The sequence below is a fragment of the Dipodomys merriami genome, unplaced genomic scaffold (assembly GCF_024711535.1).
Source record: "Dipodomys merriami isolate MVZ:Mamm:240054 unplaced genomic scaffold, mDipMer1.0.p SCAF_30, whole genome shotgun sequence".
Classification (NCBI taxonomy): Eukaryota; Metazoa; Chordata; class Mammalia; order Rodentia; family Heteromyidae; genus Dipodomys; species Dipodomys merriami.
In genome coordinates, this window is record NW_027204493.1 from 2,263,510 (window position 1) to 2,282,771 (window position 19,262).

General features: G+C 41.1%; 1 protein-coding gene across 1 annotated transcript in view; it reads right to left on the reverse strand.

Moving 5' to 3' along the window:
* Adamts12 (ADAM metallopeptidase with thrombospondin type 1 motif 12) overlaps nt 1-19,262 on the reverse strand; it is a 236,445-nt gene that overhangs the window by 18,808 nt on the left and 198,375 nt on the right. Inside the window, exons 20-22 of the mRNA XM_070040991.1 lie at nt 16,044-16,196; nt 5,741-5,917; nt 2,722-2,865 (exon numbers count right to left, since the gene is read on the reverse strand). Of these exons, the coding sequence (XP_069897092.1) occupies nt 2,722-2,865; nt 5,741-5,917; nt 16,044-16,196 (474 nt within the window). The remainder of the gene's footprint in view (nt 1-2,721; nt 2,866-5,740; nt 5,918-16,043; nt 16,197-19,262) is intronic.

Genomic DNA, 19,262 nt, shown 5'->3' on the forward strand with positions numbered 1-19,262 from the left:
ACTAATGTCCAGCTACCTACAGCATTTTTATGATTCTTCACATTATACTGAATTTTCTCATCTAGTGTTCTCATTTGATTCTATTACTGATGAAATACATTATTGTTGGATGGGATTCCCAAGTATTTAATGAAGAGTCCAGGCAGTGGGATCCAAGGCCTGTCTGGAGTGATCAGCGCCTCCTCCTGCTAAGGCCTTGATGTGAAGAAGGCCCTTGCTTCCTTGGAGCTATGAACTGCTCTTAGGTTAGTAACTACTTTTTTGTTATTGTTGTTGTTGTCGTGGGGCCTGAACTCTGGGCCTGGGCACTGTTCCTGAGCTCTTCAGGTCAAGGCTAATGCTCTACCATTTGAGCCACCACACCACTTCCGGCTTTTTTTTTCTGTTTATGTGGTGCTGAGGAATCGAACCAGGGCCTCATACACACAAGACAAGCACTCTACCACTGAGCCACCTTCTCAGCCTCTAGTAACTACTTTTTGAAGCTGATACATGGACTATAGCACTCAAACTTTGCTGGAAATGGTGAATATTAATTAGATGACTATTTAACAGGTACCTGAAGATAGACATGAAAAAGGGGCTGTGGTTAAGCAAGTGATTATCAATTAGCCTGATGAAATTTGATGAATGAAGTGTCCAAAATTAGGCCTGGTTCATCCTATTTGGGATGGAGGTGAACTTGAAGTATGGATTGCTGAAAAACTACAGAGTTAAGTAAATTCAGGAAGTTCTGATTATTTCATTTAATGGGCAATTTCTCATACTGGAGCAGTCTTATATTAGAGGCCTATGAGTTCACATGTGACTTTTAAAATATTGGCAGAAAACTGACCCTAAGTATTCTTTGTGTAATCAAGTAATCTTGGCTCTAATTTCTTGCTGATGAAACATACCCTGTACCAGTCAAGAAGAAAATGTGTTGCTGGATAGGATACAATGTATGCATGTATGAAAATATTTCAGAGTATCTCCCATTCTATTAATATATACTATTAAAAGTATTTTTAAATTCCTATATATCCTAAGAACACCAGAAACAAAATTTATGTATATACGCATGCATTCACATCACTTGATACCTTTCATTACTTTGTTTATCACAACAAAAATGTATGCTGTTCTCATATCCATGGAGCATACCGACAGGCAATTAGGTACTTAAAAGGAAACCCGAAGAAAATGCTGTAAATTTTTGCTCAAAATAAACATACTCATACAGAATGGATTATTAGGTTAAAAAAAGTATTCATTGTTAAGGGGTAGTGTATTAAATTCTTGTGGTTCCTGTTTCCTAGCTCCAAGTCCTATTATTTGTGCCAGCTAATGTGGCACCCAACTTCATAGAAGCACAATGCAGTGGTCTGACCCTCAGGCTACACCATATTCCTCGTACCTCCTGACTCTGGACTTTCTTGTTACCAGTTATACCCAAGATATGGTTCAGCCTGTTCAGGGCACACAAATGTAGACATTCACAGAAGGATATGAATACTGTTCCTTCAAGGAGAGAAATTTTTTTCAGCCGTGAGGCTTGAACTCTGGGGCCTGGGCGCTGCCCCTGGCTCTTCAGCCTAAGGCTAGCACTCTACCACTTGAGCCACAGCACCACTTCTGGTTTTCTGGTGGTTTATTGGAGATAAGAGTCTCAAGATCTTTCCTGCCCACGCTGGCTTTGAACTGTGATCCTCAGATCTCAGCATCCTTAGTAGCTAGGATTACAGACATGAGCCACTGGCACCCCACAAGGAGAAACTCTACACAAAAGGTGTAATGAGTACATTTCTTATCAAGCATTGTAGCCTACTCCTTTGTTTACCCTTCCCATCCCATCTTCCCCTGGCCCCCCCCTCATTATCTTGCCCATGTAATTGTAACCCCTCTGTACAGTATTTTCACACACACACACAAAAAAAGGTGTTCAGGAGCTAGTGGATGTCTGGTATCTCTTCCCACCCCTAGATAACTGCTAGAAAAGGCAGTAGTTCATATAGTTTATAGAAAACCTGCCATTGGAAGCTAGCAATCAGTTCCCCTAACACCATAATTATGCTAAAATACCACTTGAAAGCTGACTCCTCTTCCTCTTTTTTTTTTTTTTTAAAGTTTTTCTGCTTCCCTAGCATTATCTTTTCTAATGAAGGGTTGAGTTTCTCCTGGAAAACTAAGACACAAATTAAAAGGATGGCTGAATCTAGCTTTCTAGCTTTTTGTTTTCAGTGCCACCAACGCAGCAGTGTCTCTTATGCAGTAAACAAACTTTGATCTTCATCATGCAGGCTGGCCATCTAGCAAACTGCTGTGGATAGACAAGAAACCTAACATTCACTAAGTGCAAATAAGCCTAAAGTTTGAGGTTATTCCTCCTGGCTCTAGGAAAAACCCAAAAAGCCAAGAGGTAGGCTCCAAATGAACTCATCCTTAGAGTTTTGCCTATGGAATATCATATTTGATATGTTCTTATTTGAAAGCATTTGATCTTTTCTCTTCTGAACTTGAGGCAGTGAGCACTGACCTTCAGCAGCTATGAGGCAACTATCAGCAGGTCTAGAAGATCTGGGAGAAAGGATGAAAATAGAAGCACACGGAAGCACACTGGACATCAGTGAGTATGTGAACGTTTGCAGTAAATGCATGCAACTTTTATAACCTAAAGCCATGGATGTGACTTTCTCTTATAAAGCTAAAAAATAAATCAAGGTGTCTAGAACCAATGCTTACCAAGTTCCAGTCCCCAGTGGCCCAGTGACAACAAAGGTGACTATTGCAGGGGACAGTGGACGGTGGCCTTTTTGTCCAGTCACAGAGGCTTCCTGGACAAGACACCTTCCTCTCCTGAATCCCGCCTCCACAGGACCTGGAACACTGATACACAATGAGATTAGGAGGAAATCAGGTGATGGCATGCTCAATAACACGGATGGAATTTTTTTGCAAAATAAATGTATTAGTATCAATGAGTTGGACAAAGGAGCTTCTTTCTTATATCTACAACATACATGACATACATATGATGGACCTTTTTTCTGAACTTCAAAAGGTTGTATGGGGGGGTTATAATGTAATATGTTCATCTAAGTACTATCAATTTTGTTGTGTATTAGCAGAAAAATCAGTATCTGTATTGGCACCTGAAGCATTTTTACAGATTTCCTACAATGACAACACGAGTTGTTTACAGAATAAAAGTGAAACAAGAATTAAAGAGTGGGAGAGAGGCTGGCCATGGAAATCCCAAGGACAAAAGGAGGAGAAAAATCAAAAGTTGCTTAACAGTTCACTGTACAATAATATGTTCAAGGAAAGAATTCTGGCTAACAACTCAATGAGTTGTTTTTATTTTCCAGAAGGGACTCGTTTTACCTGCATTTTGCCTCCTGAAAGAAGCATCTAGAATCCCAAATGCAAAAATTTCAATGTATTTATTATGATTTAAAATATGATTTCACAATATGATTCTGTTTGATGTCTATTAAAAATGTGTTTTGGCATGAAACCTATCTACTTTAGGAAGAGTGAAACTGTTGGAATTTCTCAGACTTTTGATGCAGAGGTTGTAAATGTCACAAAAGAAACGCAAGATGAAAAACTTTTTCTTCAGGGATCTATTGCCAAAGCATGTTAACATTTTTCTAACTAGAATAATTTGATAAGCTATATTATGTCATGTATGAAAAGAACTTAAATAATTCATGAAGAATTTTTTAAAGTGTGTGTGTGTGACAGAGAGAAAGAGAGAGAGAGAGAGAGAGAGAGAGAGAGAAGAGAGAGAGAGAGAGAGAGAGAGAGAGAGAGAGAGAGAGAGAGAGAGAGAGAGAGAGAGAGAGAGAGAGAGAGAGAGAGAGAGAGAGAGAACACCAGTCCTGGGGCTTGAACCAATGGCTTGGATGCTGGCCTTGAGCTTTTTAGCTCAAGGTTAGTACTCTACCACTTGAGCCACAATTCCTCTTCTGCCTTTTTGGTGATTACTTGGACTTTTGTGTCTGAGCTGGCTTCGAATCATAATCCTCTGATCTTGGTTTCCTGAGATTAAAGATATGAGCCACTGGTGCTCAGCTTGAAAACTATTTTGGATTCTTGGACAATTCTTTGAAAATTTTTACTTATGGCATGGTTACAACAATAAGGACAATAAAGTATCATGAGTGTCTTGTTAATTACATGCCTGTCACATCAGGCACTAGGGTCTGCTGGCATAATAGAAAACATGGAAATTCTATACAGTTAGTCTTGTTACAGTCAGTAAAAGAATGAAAATATTTCCCTCACAGTCTTCCAGCTTTGAGTAACAACATGCATTTCCCCCACTTATTCGATGTGTTTTATCACTGTACACTTACATATGTGCACACATATTCTGTAACACCTAGGAAAGAGGGTAAAGCAGTGCTCAAAGTAGGGCAGGGGAAGGAAGGAAGAAGGGACAATGGTGGCAGTTGCTTCAGAAAACACCAAGTAGGCTGGGTGCCCGTAGCTTACGCCTGTAATCCCAGCTACTCAGGAGGCTGAGATCTGAGAATCACAGTTCTCTTATCTCCATTTAACCACCAGAAAGCCAGAAGTGGTGCTGTGGCTCAAAGTGGCAGAACACTAGCCTTGAGCAAAAAGAGCTTGGGGACAGAGACCAGGCCCTGAGTTCAAGCCCCATGACTGACCAATAAAAGAAAGAAAACTCCAAGTAGGGGCCTAGAGACACCCAAGGAATCCAATGGGTGCTTGACCTAGTAAGTGGTTCAAGGAGACTCAGTTTTCCACAGCCTCTGACATAACTCTGTATCCTCTGTAGCCACCCCTTCCTGGCACATGGTAGGTGACCCTGAGGTACTATCAGTTCATCTTTCTCCTCATTTTGCTCTTTAAGCCCCATTGGGCTAAGATCTGTAGTGGGAAGGGCATAGACCTTGGAGTCTATTTGGTGTTTGAATTCATACTTCATCATTTATCTTCCAGTTGCATAACCTCAGATAACTTTCTCAGCCTCTCTTAGTCTTAATTTCTTCTTCTATAATGGAATTGATAAGCCTACTATTCAGTTCATTAAATCAAATATTAGATTAAATCAAATATTAAATTAGATATTGTACATAAAGTGTCTACCTTTTGGGTACATTCAAATATAGTATAGTATTTTGTTTCCTCATATTTCTGTGACACATGGATATTGTTGAGATATTTTCTAGCCAGTGATGCATTTATCTATTGCAAAATGAAATCAACATACTTTTCCAAAGAATAATTGCCTTGTTTTCATGTGCCAAAATGAAATCAAGACCAGCAAAGTGAGAGGCTTCACAAAAGAGAGACATACATACTTCTTTTTTACTTGGGCAAATGATGAACTGGACATTTAATTCAGAGATGAAACTAAAATTATACTGTGTGGAAAGGACCTGACCATTATCCCTAGACCAACTATAGACTCCTTGGACAGGCAGATTCTTATCATTGTGGTCTTTGTTCAAACCTTTCCATTGTTTTCATTCGAGACTAGTCTGTGTCAAAACATTTCCTTGTGAAAGTCAAAACTGCACCATACAGACCATCATCTCAATGGAACTCTTGAAGCTCCTAACGTGTTTCACCTGAGCAGCTTCCTCCATATGTGACGAGGTCACTGAATGGAGGCAAATCACTGCCAGGATGCCAGTATGGTCATTCCTGACTTGCACACTTACAAGGCACCACACAATTCAGTCTGCCGTCTTGCCTGGTAAGGTTAGTCTATTCCCAGGGACCATACCTGACTCCAGGGCTCCACCTGCCACTCTTCACAGGGCTCCGGGTTGCAGCTCATGCTCAGCAGGGGAGGAATGCCGGCCAGGAACTGGCAGTGAAATGGCCTCAGGTTCCGGTGGTCCCGGCTGTCCATGCACTGAATCTCTCGGATCTTGAAGCCTCCACTGCAGTTTCGAGAGCACTACATAGAGACCAAAAGCAAAGGGGTCATCTGAGTCCTTGTCACCGGACTTCCACACCCTTCCCCCCCTTCACCGTGATGCCAGGCTCTCAGGAGTCAGGTCTCATGAACCTTGCTTTCTTCTCCATGCCAGAGAATGGGAGTCAGTCACACAAGGAACCCTCCTAGTGGGTGTTTTTGGTATCAGAAAATCTGTGTACGGAGGTGTGAGGGTTTGAATGTCTAGCAAAAGATAGGAATTGAAGTTTTATTGCACCCGACTGTGAGCCTTGGATGAGTCACAGAAACTCTGAGCCTCAGGAGACACATCTGTAGCTGGGATAAGACATAAATAATAAATGTTACCTCACAGAATGTTGCAGATGTTGGGGCAGGGTGGAAGAGAGCCTGCCGGCACAATCTGTCTCGGTGGTGGCCATTCCCACAGGGCATCTGGATTGATTCAGGCAAAGCAATGGCCTGGCTTCCTGGAATGGGACATCTTGGATCCCCGTGGAGGGCGCTCTCTGACAAGCCACCTCCCTCTCTCCCTCAGAATCTGGCTACAAATAGGAGTTCTCCATGCCTCTGAACACAACAGAGGTTACCATGTCTCTTAGGAAGGATTTACATTTGGGAAATAGTCTGAATAACTAATTGCTCAGATGTTTGACTCATGGGGGTGAGCAAAGCCCATTCCTGTCCTCACCATCATCCCTCCTATACCTGCCTTCACCTAATTCTATTACTGAGAACGCTCTAGCTCATGCCTGTAAGAAGCTATCAAACAGGTCTTACCAATCCTCCTCTCTCCTCATCTCCAGCCTCGATAGCACAAAACATCCTGCTTCACCTCAGGAAATTGCACAGCTAACCTACATGCTGTGGATGTACTTTGGTTGAGAATGAACATTGATGAGCTTACTCTGCCTAAGAAAAGAAAGAAAATCAGGACTTTGCTTACAACTCTAGTGTCTTCAGATAGATCTCTCCGGCTTTTGCACTGGGATCTGTCATGTTGCTGTCCTAGGGACACAAAGCAGAGACCAGAGGGACAGAGGGATGTGCTCATCAATCTTGATTCTGCTTGGGTCACTAATACATATGTGTTAACATCCCTTTCTCTATTTCTGTATTCCCTGCCATTGCCCTTTATTTAGGTCTCAGCTTAAAGAAGATCTCCTTGAGTTTGCTATCCTCCTTTAGATGAAGTCTTCTTCCTTGAGTACTTTAAAGTATTTTTTTTCAACTAGAAATGTAAAATATTTAATTTATTCTCTTCTTCTATCTTTCTAGTTTTTCTTTTGATCTCATCTCATTCTTTCTATTGGATTGTTTCTGCCATGAAGGCAGGACCACCCCTCTCCCCCCGCCCTGCCCCCAGCCCTGTTCAGCATGATACCCAGAGCACCTAGCATATGGCCAGGTCCAGTGTAAGTGAGCCTTAATGGATCTGTTGAATAAAGAATTGGATTCTGACAAATGATCACAAACAAGACTATACTAAAGCTATCAGCACAACCATGTTTATTACAGCATGAAATCAACCCACATGCCCCTCAGTAGATAAATGGATCAAGAAAATATGTAATGAGTGTATGTATGTATGTATATATATATGTATATATATATATATTAATTCTATGCCTCTATCAGAAAGAATGATATCATTATATTTATTTGGAAATGGAAAGACTTGGAAAAATTATATTAAATGAAGTAAGCCAGACCCAAAGAAACACAGGTCCCATGGTTTCCCTTACTTGCAGTAACAAGTATACGTCTAGGATAATCTTACCAGACAAGCAGAAAAGGTCAAAAGCTATGTACATATGACTATATAAGATGATGCTAAGCAAAATGAACTCTAAGATAGGAACATAGAGATTTTTTTCTTTGTTTCTGTTGTTTTTAATGTACTCTGTGATTTTTTTGCTTCTTTTGCATGTTCTTCCCCCATGGTATAACTCCTGTTTTCACTATATTTGGATTCTGGTGCCCTGCGTCTTGTATATACATTTTTCTAATTTGGAGAGGGGAAGAGAAACAACAAAATTCTGAAACAATGGTAATAATGAGATGTCCAAGATACTTTGTTGAAAACAAACTTTACAACTTCGGCGGTGGGGGGAGGGAGATGGGAAGGTGGAAAGCAATGGGATAGTAATATACAGTAGCTGTACAATTAACAAAATTAGGTTCTGAGAAAATGTTTACTCGGAGGACTTTGAATAGGCAAAACAGATCTCTGGTTGCCACAGGATGAACAATATCTTTCTTTACCTCCTCTCTTTGCATCTGTCTCACTGGGCCAGCAGGAAAGGGCATATGTTTTCCTGTGGCCTTCCTCCTCAAATGATTCCTTATGGCTGTGGTAGGCATAATTAACGGTTTGTGGCTGAGGAAAGAAAACACTTCAAGAACTTTCAGTAGATGTAGACTTCCAAATACTGCTCCCCTTCTTCTATTAACTAGGAGGCTGCTCCAAGTCACCTGACTTGAAATCTTAGTCTCTATGAAAGGAATGTGTGATAAAGCAATAAAGAATATTCCAATGCTCCCATAAATCAAGTGTTTAGCTTCTCAGAAGTAATTGACACTTGCTGGGAAGCTCCCCCAAATACAAATTAAAATGTTCCTGTCTTGGAGAAACACAAAAAAGAACATAGCAGACAACATAAAATTAGCTGAAAAAAAGGGGAAAGAATACTAGTAATATGTACACAAAGCAGCCATTTGACAAAATGAATTTTTAGAAAGCAGTGCACAAATCCAAACAAGATGGCTTTTTAGTAGGAAAAAGAAGTAAAAACACAATAAGACAGAAGGTAAAATGGTGTTTTATTTTCTATTTGTAGTGACAATCTGCTGTTCCAAAACAATTTTTCAAATGATCGTTTTTCTGCTAGAACATGTCTCCATGGAACAGGAAATGAGCTTTCCAATGCTCTGCAGTTGTACCAAGGGAAGCCACGATGCTTTCTCTAGCCTATTTTCCAAAGGGCTTCAGAATCAGTGAGCAAGAGGGAAGTGTCAGCGAGTGAATCACTCTTAATGCTGTTTGGCTTTTGTGGGCTGAATGCCAATTGTCACATTCATTTCCTTTTTCCCTCAAAGGTCATTTGTATTCCTGTTTTCTTAACCTGGAGCCTACAGACCAGAATTAGGACAGGAGCCAGGCCAATAGGGACAGAAAGATGGGCTTAAGGCCCGCTTGAAGTCAGATAGGTTTCCAGTTATTGTATGAGTTGTTGACCTGATGTGATTTGCAAACCAAATTATGTTAGAAAGAAAAACACCTTTAACTTACAGAGCCATTGACAGAAAGTTAGAAAATCCTAGCCATTTTCTCCCCCGATATTTTTGATTTACAGGCCATTCTATTACATTTTCTGCATTGGATTCATAGAGAGTGTTCAGGCAGGAATAATCGAGTTAATGAACAGAGTCAGAAGGCCAGCAGCTGACATTCAGCTATGACTTGGGCTCTAAATGGTTTCATGCCTGTGGATTCCTCTCTTCATTTCTCTAATGCCTCATTTCTCCATTGGTGTTAAAAGGAGGATAAAGTGATTAAATGAGACTAACATTCTTAGGTATTATAGGTGCGCAAGACTGATGGCTTGTATCCTGTTGTGATTTCTTGCTTTCAGAGTTATGTGCCCGATGCTAAACCAGCATGCTGAAAACAATTACTGTCTCTTATGCTGAAGAACCTCAGAAGACCCTTAGAATCAAATAGTATATCCCAAACGCTCTAAGGAGAACAGCACTGAAATTCAAATGTGCATTTATCCTCTCTTCCTACTTCTTTTCTTCCTGGTTACAGAGCACTATGTCCCAAGTACTGTAACTCTACTGAAAGGGGTTTGCAGGTGGGGTATGGTTAGAGTCACATGAATAAGCAACAGAGATAATATATCATAAGCTGCTCATCATCTCATGAGCATAGAAAGGAGGACTAGTCAGGTTCAGCTGGGCTGAATCTTGAGTAGATTCTGACTTACGGCAAAATGGCATCGGGGGACATTTGAGGTGGAGAGAAGGGTATGCGCAGAGAGCCAGCACTGTGAAACAACACAGATCTGTCAAGGAACGGCAAGTTGGTCCAAATGTGAGACAGATAATGGGGATAGGCAAAGAGGGGATGAACAGACATCACCATGGCGGGCACCATCAACTGGCCGCCAGTGGTCTGGGTGTCATATTTCTTGTGGTCCTCGGTGTTGTGGGATCACTGAATTTGTTTTCCGTTGCATCCATTTCATTGCTGTGCCTCTCATCATTTCTTTCTTCTTAAGGATCCCTTGACTTAACACACTCAGGAGTGTCATGGGAGTATAACGATTTAAACAACGAACAAAAGGTATCAAGGGTAAAATAAATGCACGGATTTTTCAGTGTATGACCCACCTCCTTGCTAATTCAATTTTGCCTCCTGCGTAACATGCAATTCTATGCTTTGCTCTGTATACATTCGATTGTAATATAAATTGCTAGCGATGTGTTGTGTATGAAAGTTGGGGCCTATCTGTATTAAGCAAAACAAAGGCTACCTTTTCCCTTTATTCCTTTGGAAAACTAAGGCCTACCAATGCAGCACGACAGCAGACAATCTGCAAATCCAATAGACAGGAAAGCAAAGACTAGGATAAGCCAGGCTAGTTAGCAAATGAGGATGCTGGATGTTAAAAGGAAAAACTATCACTTCCTCTCATTTTTCAGCAAAGCTACAAATAATAAAACCAACAACTGTTAAGAGTAAAATTGCAAAGCTGTCTATGTGGGAAGACAGGCTGAAGAAAAGAGTATAAAAATCTTTCTGAAGCAGTTTATCAAATAAGTCGTTTCAAGAACTTAAAAAACACAAAATGCTCAGGCAAGAAATATGTGAGGCTGCAGCAGATACAGTTTTCAAACTCATCATTTTCAGTTATTGTATTTCTCTCCTTTCTGTTTCCTTTTCTTGGGGGAAGCAGTATTAGGATTTGAATTCAGAGCTTCTCACTTATTAGGCAGGCACGCTGCCATTTGAGTGACAACTCCAACTTTTTCTTCCTCTTCCATCATAAAAACCTCTCCTTCCCAAATCCTATTGCTCTGAAATTGGCATGTGGAATATGACTGAAGTACACAGTTATTATGCAGTTATTGTATAGTGCTTCCTTTCTTCCTGAAAAGGTGTAATAAAAATGACAATGGCTGGTTGGTCTTAGAGTTGGGATTATGTATCGTGAGATTCCTGACTGAGTGTGTGTTAGCAACTGAAACACCCTAAGGTTTAGTTCCCACAGTGGCTATTATAAAATCCTGTATCAGGGTAATAATGAAGTCACTTGTCTAAAGCATCTTTACTAGGCAAATAGGTGACCAGGAAGTGCTGGCATCCACATGTAGATCAAGTCCTTCAAACTTCACAGACATTTTGAGTACCCTATCTGCTTAGTGCTAAAGAGTAAACTCCTCTGTCAACTACCCCTTGGTAGGACTTAACTCTATTATTACTTGTTCACCAACCTGTGGTCCAAAGACTGGGTTGCCAGAGGTTAGTAAATGTCTAATAGCTAGTTCTAACTTTTGCTTAGAGATCAAAGTTTATCAAAAGCTTTGTTGGAACAGTCTTTTATCCTTTGTCAAGTTTTTTTAAAGTTAATGAATTTATTTATTTTTGCACACTGATGGATCTAGCAGGCCTCATATTAAAGGTTTGTTTCTTAGCCTGGCACTATTGGGAGGTGGTAGAATCTTAAAGGGTGGGAGGTGGTAGAATCTTAAAGGGTAGAGCCTAGGGGGAGGTCTTCCTGTTATTGCAGGCATGTTTGCGCTGCACATGCTCACCACCACGTAATGTGCTGCCACAGGCCCCAAACAAAGAGACTAAATGTATTATGGATGGAAACCTCTAAAACAGTGAGCCAAAACAAATCTTTCATTTACAAGTTAATTATCTCAGGTATTTATTCCAGTGATGGAAAGCTGATTAAAACGTTTTTTTGATCCTTACAACAACTCTGTAGAGTAATTAGAGGCAACATTTCTACTTCATTTCTGAGGTGAGAAGACTAATGCTCCTAAAAGGTTAGATGAGTGGGTGACTGTACATGCTAATTAACAACAAGGCAAATCGCTATCTCACATGGATCTGATACTTAAGTCTACCACTGCCTCTAGGATTTAATTCCTCAGAGCTACATTTTCTTTCTTTCTTTTTTTTTTGGTCCGGTCGTGGGGCCTGAACTCTGGGCCTGGGCGCTGTCCCTCAGCTCTTCAGCTCAAGGCTAGCGCTCTACCACTTGAGCCACAGCGCCACTTCTGGCTTTTTTCTTTTTGCTTATGTGGTGCTGAGGAATCGAACCAAGTCCTCATGCATGCAAGGCAAGCACTCTACCACTGAGCCAGCCCGCAGAGCTACATTTTCTAAAGTCTACCTCTGGGACAAATCTAGGACAACAACCTTGATTTTGTTGCAGATGTCTTCATTCATGAAAGGGCAGAAGCAAGGCACAGTCAGAATGTTCAGTCCCGTTCTCCTGCCAGATACAAGGAGCTCTCATGTCAGTGAATCAGCCTTCATTAAGGAGAAGAGTAGTATGGAGTCTGTAATCTAGATATCACCTGGGAGGAGAATTTCCAGTGAGGAACCAGGACACTTCAGGTGTGGTGCCATGGGTTCAGGAAAGATTGCAGCATACCCTACCCTCCTAGAATTCAAGTGCTTCTGGCTTTGACTGGTGAAATAATGTAAAAGAGTCAAGATAAAATTAAAATTCTTAAGTCAGGCACCCTTGGCTTACTCTTACAATCCTAGCTATTCAGGAGGCTAAGATCAGAGGGCTGAGGTTCAAAGCCAGCCTGGGTTTCTCTCACCTTTTCACTGTTTGCAGGTATATTGATTATCCCTAAGTGGGGATTATCTCTAATTAAATACCAGAAAACTAGAAATGGAACTGTGGCTCAAAGGGGTAGGGTGCTAGCCTTGAGTGAAAAAGCTCAGGGATAGCACCCAGGATAAACCTTTCAATGGTTAGATATATCTTTACAAGTTTTGATAAGAGTGTTACATTTTAACATATCTATCCAATTTATATGTCCTCTTTTTTTTGGAGGGGGTCCAGTTGTGGGGCCTGAACTCTGGGCCTGGGCACTATCTCTCAGCTCTTCAGCTCAAGGCCAGTGTTCCACCACTTAAGCCACAGCGCCACTTCCGGCTTTTTTCCCCCTGCTTATGTGGTGCTGAGGAATCGAACCCAGGGCCTCATGCATGCAAGGCAAGCACTCTACCACTGAGCCACCTTCCCAGCCCTAAATGTCCTCCTCTTTGTCCAGTGTTATTGGGCCTGGGCATCATTCTGTGGCTCTTTTTTTTTTTCCCCCTTCGGTCATGGGGGTTGAACTCTGGGCGCTGTCCTTGCACTCTTCAGCTCAAGGCAAATGCTCTACCTCTTGAGCCACAGCGCCACTTCTGGAGATAAGAGTCTCATGAACTTTCCTGCCCGGGCTGGCTTTGAACTGTGGTTCTCACATCTCAGCCTCCTGAGTAGCTAGGATTATAGGCGTGAGCCACCAGTGCCCAGCTCTTCCGTGGCTCTTTACTCAAAGTAGGCCTTTATTTCTTGAGCCACAGTTTCACTTATAGCCCTTTTTAGAAAATGGCTAGCCAGAGATAACAATCTCATGGGCTTTCATGCCAGGGGTCACTGCAAACTACACTTCTCAGATCTCAGCCTCTTAAGTGGCTAGGGATTATAGGCGTGATCCACAGGTGCCAGCTGCCCAGTGCTTGTTGATCAGAATCACCCCTTCCATCCTCTGTCCCTCCTCTCCCCAGTATCATGTCACATTCCACATTGCCTTTATCACATATTAGATTGAGTATTATGTCTCCACTTGTTTCCCATTTGCTTTTTCATTTATCCACTCCCTTCTCATATTAGAATTCTTACTTCTGCAAAAGGTATCTGAATAAAGGCAAATATGTCAACTTAGTAGAATCTATACTCTCTAAGGGCAAAACCAGAAATCTATTTGCCCATTTTAGAGGTTTCTCTCCCAGTGAGCTTCGATGGAAGGAACAACCCCATTAGTAAAGCTGAGAAAGAAGGCTTAAATCTTTCCTGATACATATTTTGGACTCCAGATATCCATATGAACGGGTAAGTAACATGGTAATAAGAAGGAGCTTCCTTTGCTCACCAAAATTTAAGATAAGGTCTAAATGAACATTCCTAGGAAAGATACCATAACAGTGAGAAAAAAATCAGCCATTGATTTTGATGGTTAAAATAATATCCTTGATGTAAGGTTTTTTTATTGCCCTATAAAGGAGATGGAATGAAGCGATCAGACTTTAGGTGTGGTAGTCACTACCTTCTGGGAAAAAAAACTGATGATATGACAGCGATAGAGCCTAGGAAGCGGTTTGGGAAAAATCAATGTATCTGCAAACAGTAAAAGGGAGAGAGAAACAGGGCTTTCTTTAGGAGACCTGACTGTACATGAGTTCCCTAATTTCTTGCTGATGGTCTTATATCGAATAGAATTCCTCAGGCTGGAATTGACCTTTTCAAAATTCCAAGCTACTTCATGTACATGTCCTTCTGTAAGCCATTCAGTTTCCAAGGAACTGATTAGTCCCAGTGAGGGGACAGTGAAACTTTAGGATTAGCACAGCATTTGGCAAAGTCGGGGATTAAAAAAAAACCCCAAACACTCTTGAGATGTTTTTGGATAAGAAAGATAATTTGTAGCTAAAATTCAGGCCTTGCTGGATTCCGAGTTTGTTATGAGTTGGAAGAGAAAGAGAAAAGAACCAGCATTCATTAATGGTGACAAAGAATAAGTGATCATTTTCTGAAGGAGCAGTGTCACTTCCTCATCTCCTGAAGATCAGAGCCTTACTTTGGGGAAGGGCCTAAGGCTTATCAGTGGCACTTTATGTTCTTGTCTGAAGGTATGTCTGCCAGGAGAATCAGAGATTTCTACATTGTGGTTCTATTTGTCTGGGGGAGATGAACTCTTCACATTGACAGAATCTCAATCTTCCTCACACTTCTGCTCTTTGTTTTCTCTTTGCCTGTGGCTCGGCTGTCAGGAGAACTGGTTCTCTGACAAAGGGACAGAAACCTACAGGGAACATTAGAGTTCCAGTGGATCCCCAAAGACTATCATAGCTCTGCAGCAGAGTGATAAATAGATTGGGCCTGGTGAGTGTGCCCAAGGCACCAATTCACGACATCTTTTTTTTACAAGAGACTATACAGGACATGACAGTAAAGCGAGTAACCATGGCCCAATTAACAAGGGCATTAAAAAGATCACCTCAATGTCACCTCAATACATACATTTTTTTTCTTGATAGTACTGAGGTTTGAAGTCAGTCCTACTCACTTGTTAGACAGCTGCACTACCTCTTGAGTTGCATTTTTGCATTGGTAGGTTTTGAAGTAGGGTCTCACTTTATGCTCTGCCAGCCTGAGCTGGGATCCTCTTACTTTGCTCCATTCTCTGGGGCTAAAAGGTACATGCCCTTGTACCAGCTTTTTCTGTAGTTGGGATAGCAGGCATGTGTCACTGAGCCAAGCCTTGAGTGAGAAGGAGTCTCATGAACTTATTTTATGCCCAGGCTAGTCATGAATCATGATCCTCTGGGGGATCATTACCTTCCAAGTAGCTAGGATTATAGGCTCAACTACCATGCCGCATTGAAAAATGTACTTTTAATAACCAAATTATTCTTTATATCCCAGTTTTCTTTTCATTATAAGTCTGGGAGATTAAACTGTGTATTTGTTTTGTGAAGAGCTGCTAAGCCATGATTTAATTATATATGTGACAATATATAATTATTTATTATTATGCTAACTTTAAATAACTTACAAATTGCATTGCATGCTGAACAAAGCAATCAATTATGCAGACTTAACTTTTTGTTCCAGTTTATCCAGAAGAGAAAGGGCAGGTGGGTGAAATGTAGGTGAGTTAATAGAAACTCTAAACTTCTGAGATTTTATGTAACTTGAGCGAGGCCAATGGTATCACCCATGATTTGTTTATCCATGGTTTTTTAAGAGGCAGTAGAAGGGAGAAGAGAAAATGCCATTAACAAGGAGCTACAAAAGACTCCCTTGTCTCTAGCCTGAGAGCTTACCTTGCTCCAATTTCCTACTCTCCAGCCAGCACAGGGACGAAGGTGGCATCTCTTAGCCGGGTCGGGCTTCTGAACGGACTCACAGTCGGCATCCATCTGGGTGCTGCACTCCACGCTCCTCCAGTAGGCCCCCAATCCACATGTGGTGGAGCACTGCAGCAGGAAGGAGGAGGAAGAAGAAAGAGGCGGAGACACACATGCTTGTCAGTGAACTTGGGCCAGGACTTGGTGCTAGCTTCTAAGACTGTTCCAGAGATATTAGATGAAACCGACACTACAGTTCCTACCAACCCAACATCTGAATCTCTGAGTATTTAAATTTTTACCATTGCTAGCTTTAACAAAAGTGTAGTAGCTGAAGCCTGTAATCCTAGCTCCTTGGGCATCATGGTCTTAGCCTGAGCAGGTAAGACGTTTATGGACATTCATCTCAGTGGTTGGGCTTGGTGTGTACACCTGTTATCCCAACTACAGGGCAAGCACAATGGCTGGATGTAGCATCCAGCATCTCTCAGCCACAGTAGCATGGAGAACTGCAGAGCATAACGTGAGAGCCTACCTTGAAAATAACCAATACAAAAAGGGACTGGAGTATGGCTCAAGTGGTAGAGCATCTGCCTTGCAAGAGCAAAGCCTTAAGTTCAGTCCCAACAAACAAACACACACACAGCAGAGTCAATGATCTCTGGCTTACATGCAGGGGGAAAACCCAATGCACATGTAAATATGGTTTCCTCTAAAAGTATCCTGACGTCAATGCCTAGGAGGGAGCGGGTGCACCGCCATGCCTCAAACCAATGCTCTTCAGAGTGGCGCAGCATCTGAGAGCTCCATGCTCCTTTCCTCATCTCCATCTAATGCTGCTATGACACTCGCTAATTCCTTTCCATAGCAAATTCTGGAATGCAGGCAGATATTTTTACAGTGTAAATAAAAACACTGAAGCTTAGAGAATTGGCTTGCCCTAAGAGTAAGATAAAGTTTCCCATAGCCACAATGCAGTATGTCTGCCACAGCGGTGCCACTCTAGTTCCTAAAGGAAGAACCTGGGACCTTGCTCAATACAGATTGAGGTCTGCAGTGCTGCCAAGATTCTGTACCGTTGATGCTGAAGCTGCTAGCCCTCATACCATACTTAGAGTTAGACAAATGTCACAACACGATGCTTTTCTTTACTTCATGCACCAGTGGTGAATTAATCAGTCACTTTTTCTTATATGTAAAGCTCATCCCTCTCAAGGTGTTTGCATTTATTTATAATTCTTAAATATCCCATGTTTAGCTTGAACGTAATATTTCCTGCTCTTGCTTTTGGACCCCTGACTTTGCCACAAGACTAGCCCCAGGCTGCCTGCTGAATGATTAGATCTCACAAGAAACAAAACCAGGAAACTCAGTGGACCAGACTTTGGGTGGTCATTATAGTCAGTCAGTGATCTTTGGAAGTCATTATAGTCTATGTTTGGCTGACCTTCAACAGCTACCTAACAAGCCAATCTGATCTAAGTAGAATCTCTTGGTGCAAGGTACAATTGTTAATGTACAATTCAATTCTGCAGTTGGCTAATTTTGTGACCAGACTGTGTGATTCTCTAACTCCTCTAGCTTGTAAAACTAGTAATAACCAAGACCTCCACTATTGGGTTGTTGTCAGGACTAATGAAAATCACTCATGCATACTGCCTTGGACATCCTCAGTGTTTTACAACTGTTTCCTGTCAAACATAACACAGCCACCGAGTCAGGGACATAGTATCACTTTCCAGACCTGGGGGCCAACAGAGTCTAGGGGCCATGAACAAAGCCACACAGATAGTATACTACTAATTTCATGTGCTTATGTAGAGCAAAAAGAAAATACTTAACCTAACTAAGAGTTTTGAAAGTAGTGCTAGGGATCAAATGCAAGGCCTTGCTCTGAGCTATATTCTCAGCCCCCAAGATAATTTTTAATTAGGCTAAATTCCCAGATCAGGGATGATCCTGCTAAATCTCTGTTTGCACAATAGTGCACACTGTCTCTGGGGGGTGGGGTCTGAATCTAGTTCTACTCATGAATAAATATTTCTGTATTTCTTCCTAAGAATTTCTATTTAGGTACCCAGTGACACTCAAAAGATTAAACTGAAAAGAGTAAACCCATGGAATAAAAGTGAAAATAGGGTTCTGTTGTTTAGGGTTTTGCTAATTTAAGTCTCAAACAAGGAGTTGAGTATGATGAAGAAAAGAAGACCCTGAAGATGTTATCCTATGAACAATTTTAGTGATTTTAGTGATTTTAATGACCATTCAATCAGGTCAAGAACAGGAGTCAGGTGCTCAGAACTGGAACTGATGTTGAAGATCATGTCAGCCTCGTGTGAAAGGCTGTGGAAAATCATGCTGTCACTTTCATTCACATGACACAGCCTACATTTAATTGACTGGCCAAGGGATCTAACTGAATGAGATAGTTCACTGAGGTGAACTTCTATCAAAATAAGAGCTATACCTGGCACATTGCATAGCATGAAACTTCCAGTTTTGTAAACATGGATCTTAACAAACACATCCTGCATGCCTCCTATGTGCTTAATACTCTTCTATAACTAAGCGACTCATAGTTACTTCTGGGAGTTAACTTCAGATTACAGATGGAAGGTGAGGACATACAGGTAGTAAGTGAGCCATGATTCAAATTTGGTAAGACCATTTCAAGTCTTAGATCTACAATTTAGTTTTTGTCAATTACATAATTTTCAAAACTATACTAAAAGAACAATATGGCCCCTATTGTTAATGGTCTTTTAATTTTATGGGACAAAAATTGGGAGCACAAAGTAAGAGAGACATCACATTAAACATTAAGGAATTTTAGGAATTACTTCTTGCCTTTATGGAAGAAGCTCAAAACTTGCTCTTGGAGAATGGGTACGATTGGAAAGGGCAGAGGAGGAGAAAAAGGAAATTCCAGGCAGAGGAAATAACTGGAATGAAAGCATTTGTTGCGATGGGCAGACATTAAGGGATTTAAGCAATTTGAATTTGTTGAAGCATAAGATGGATGAAGAAAAGTAGAAGACAGTAAGGTTAGAAAACCATATTAGTGAGGTTAATGGTATTAGTAGACCTGATGTGGTATGTTAGTAAAGAAACTAAAAATTTGTGAGCAGGACTTTGGAAGAATTAGAAAAATCTTTTTTTTTTTTTTTTTTTTTTTGTCCATCATGGGGCTTGAAC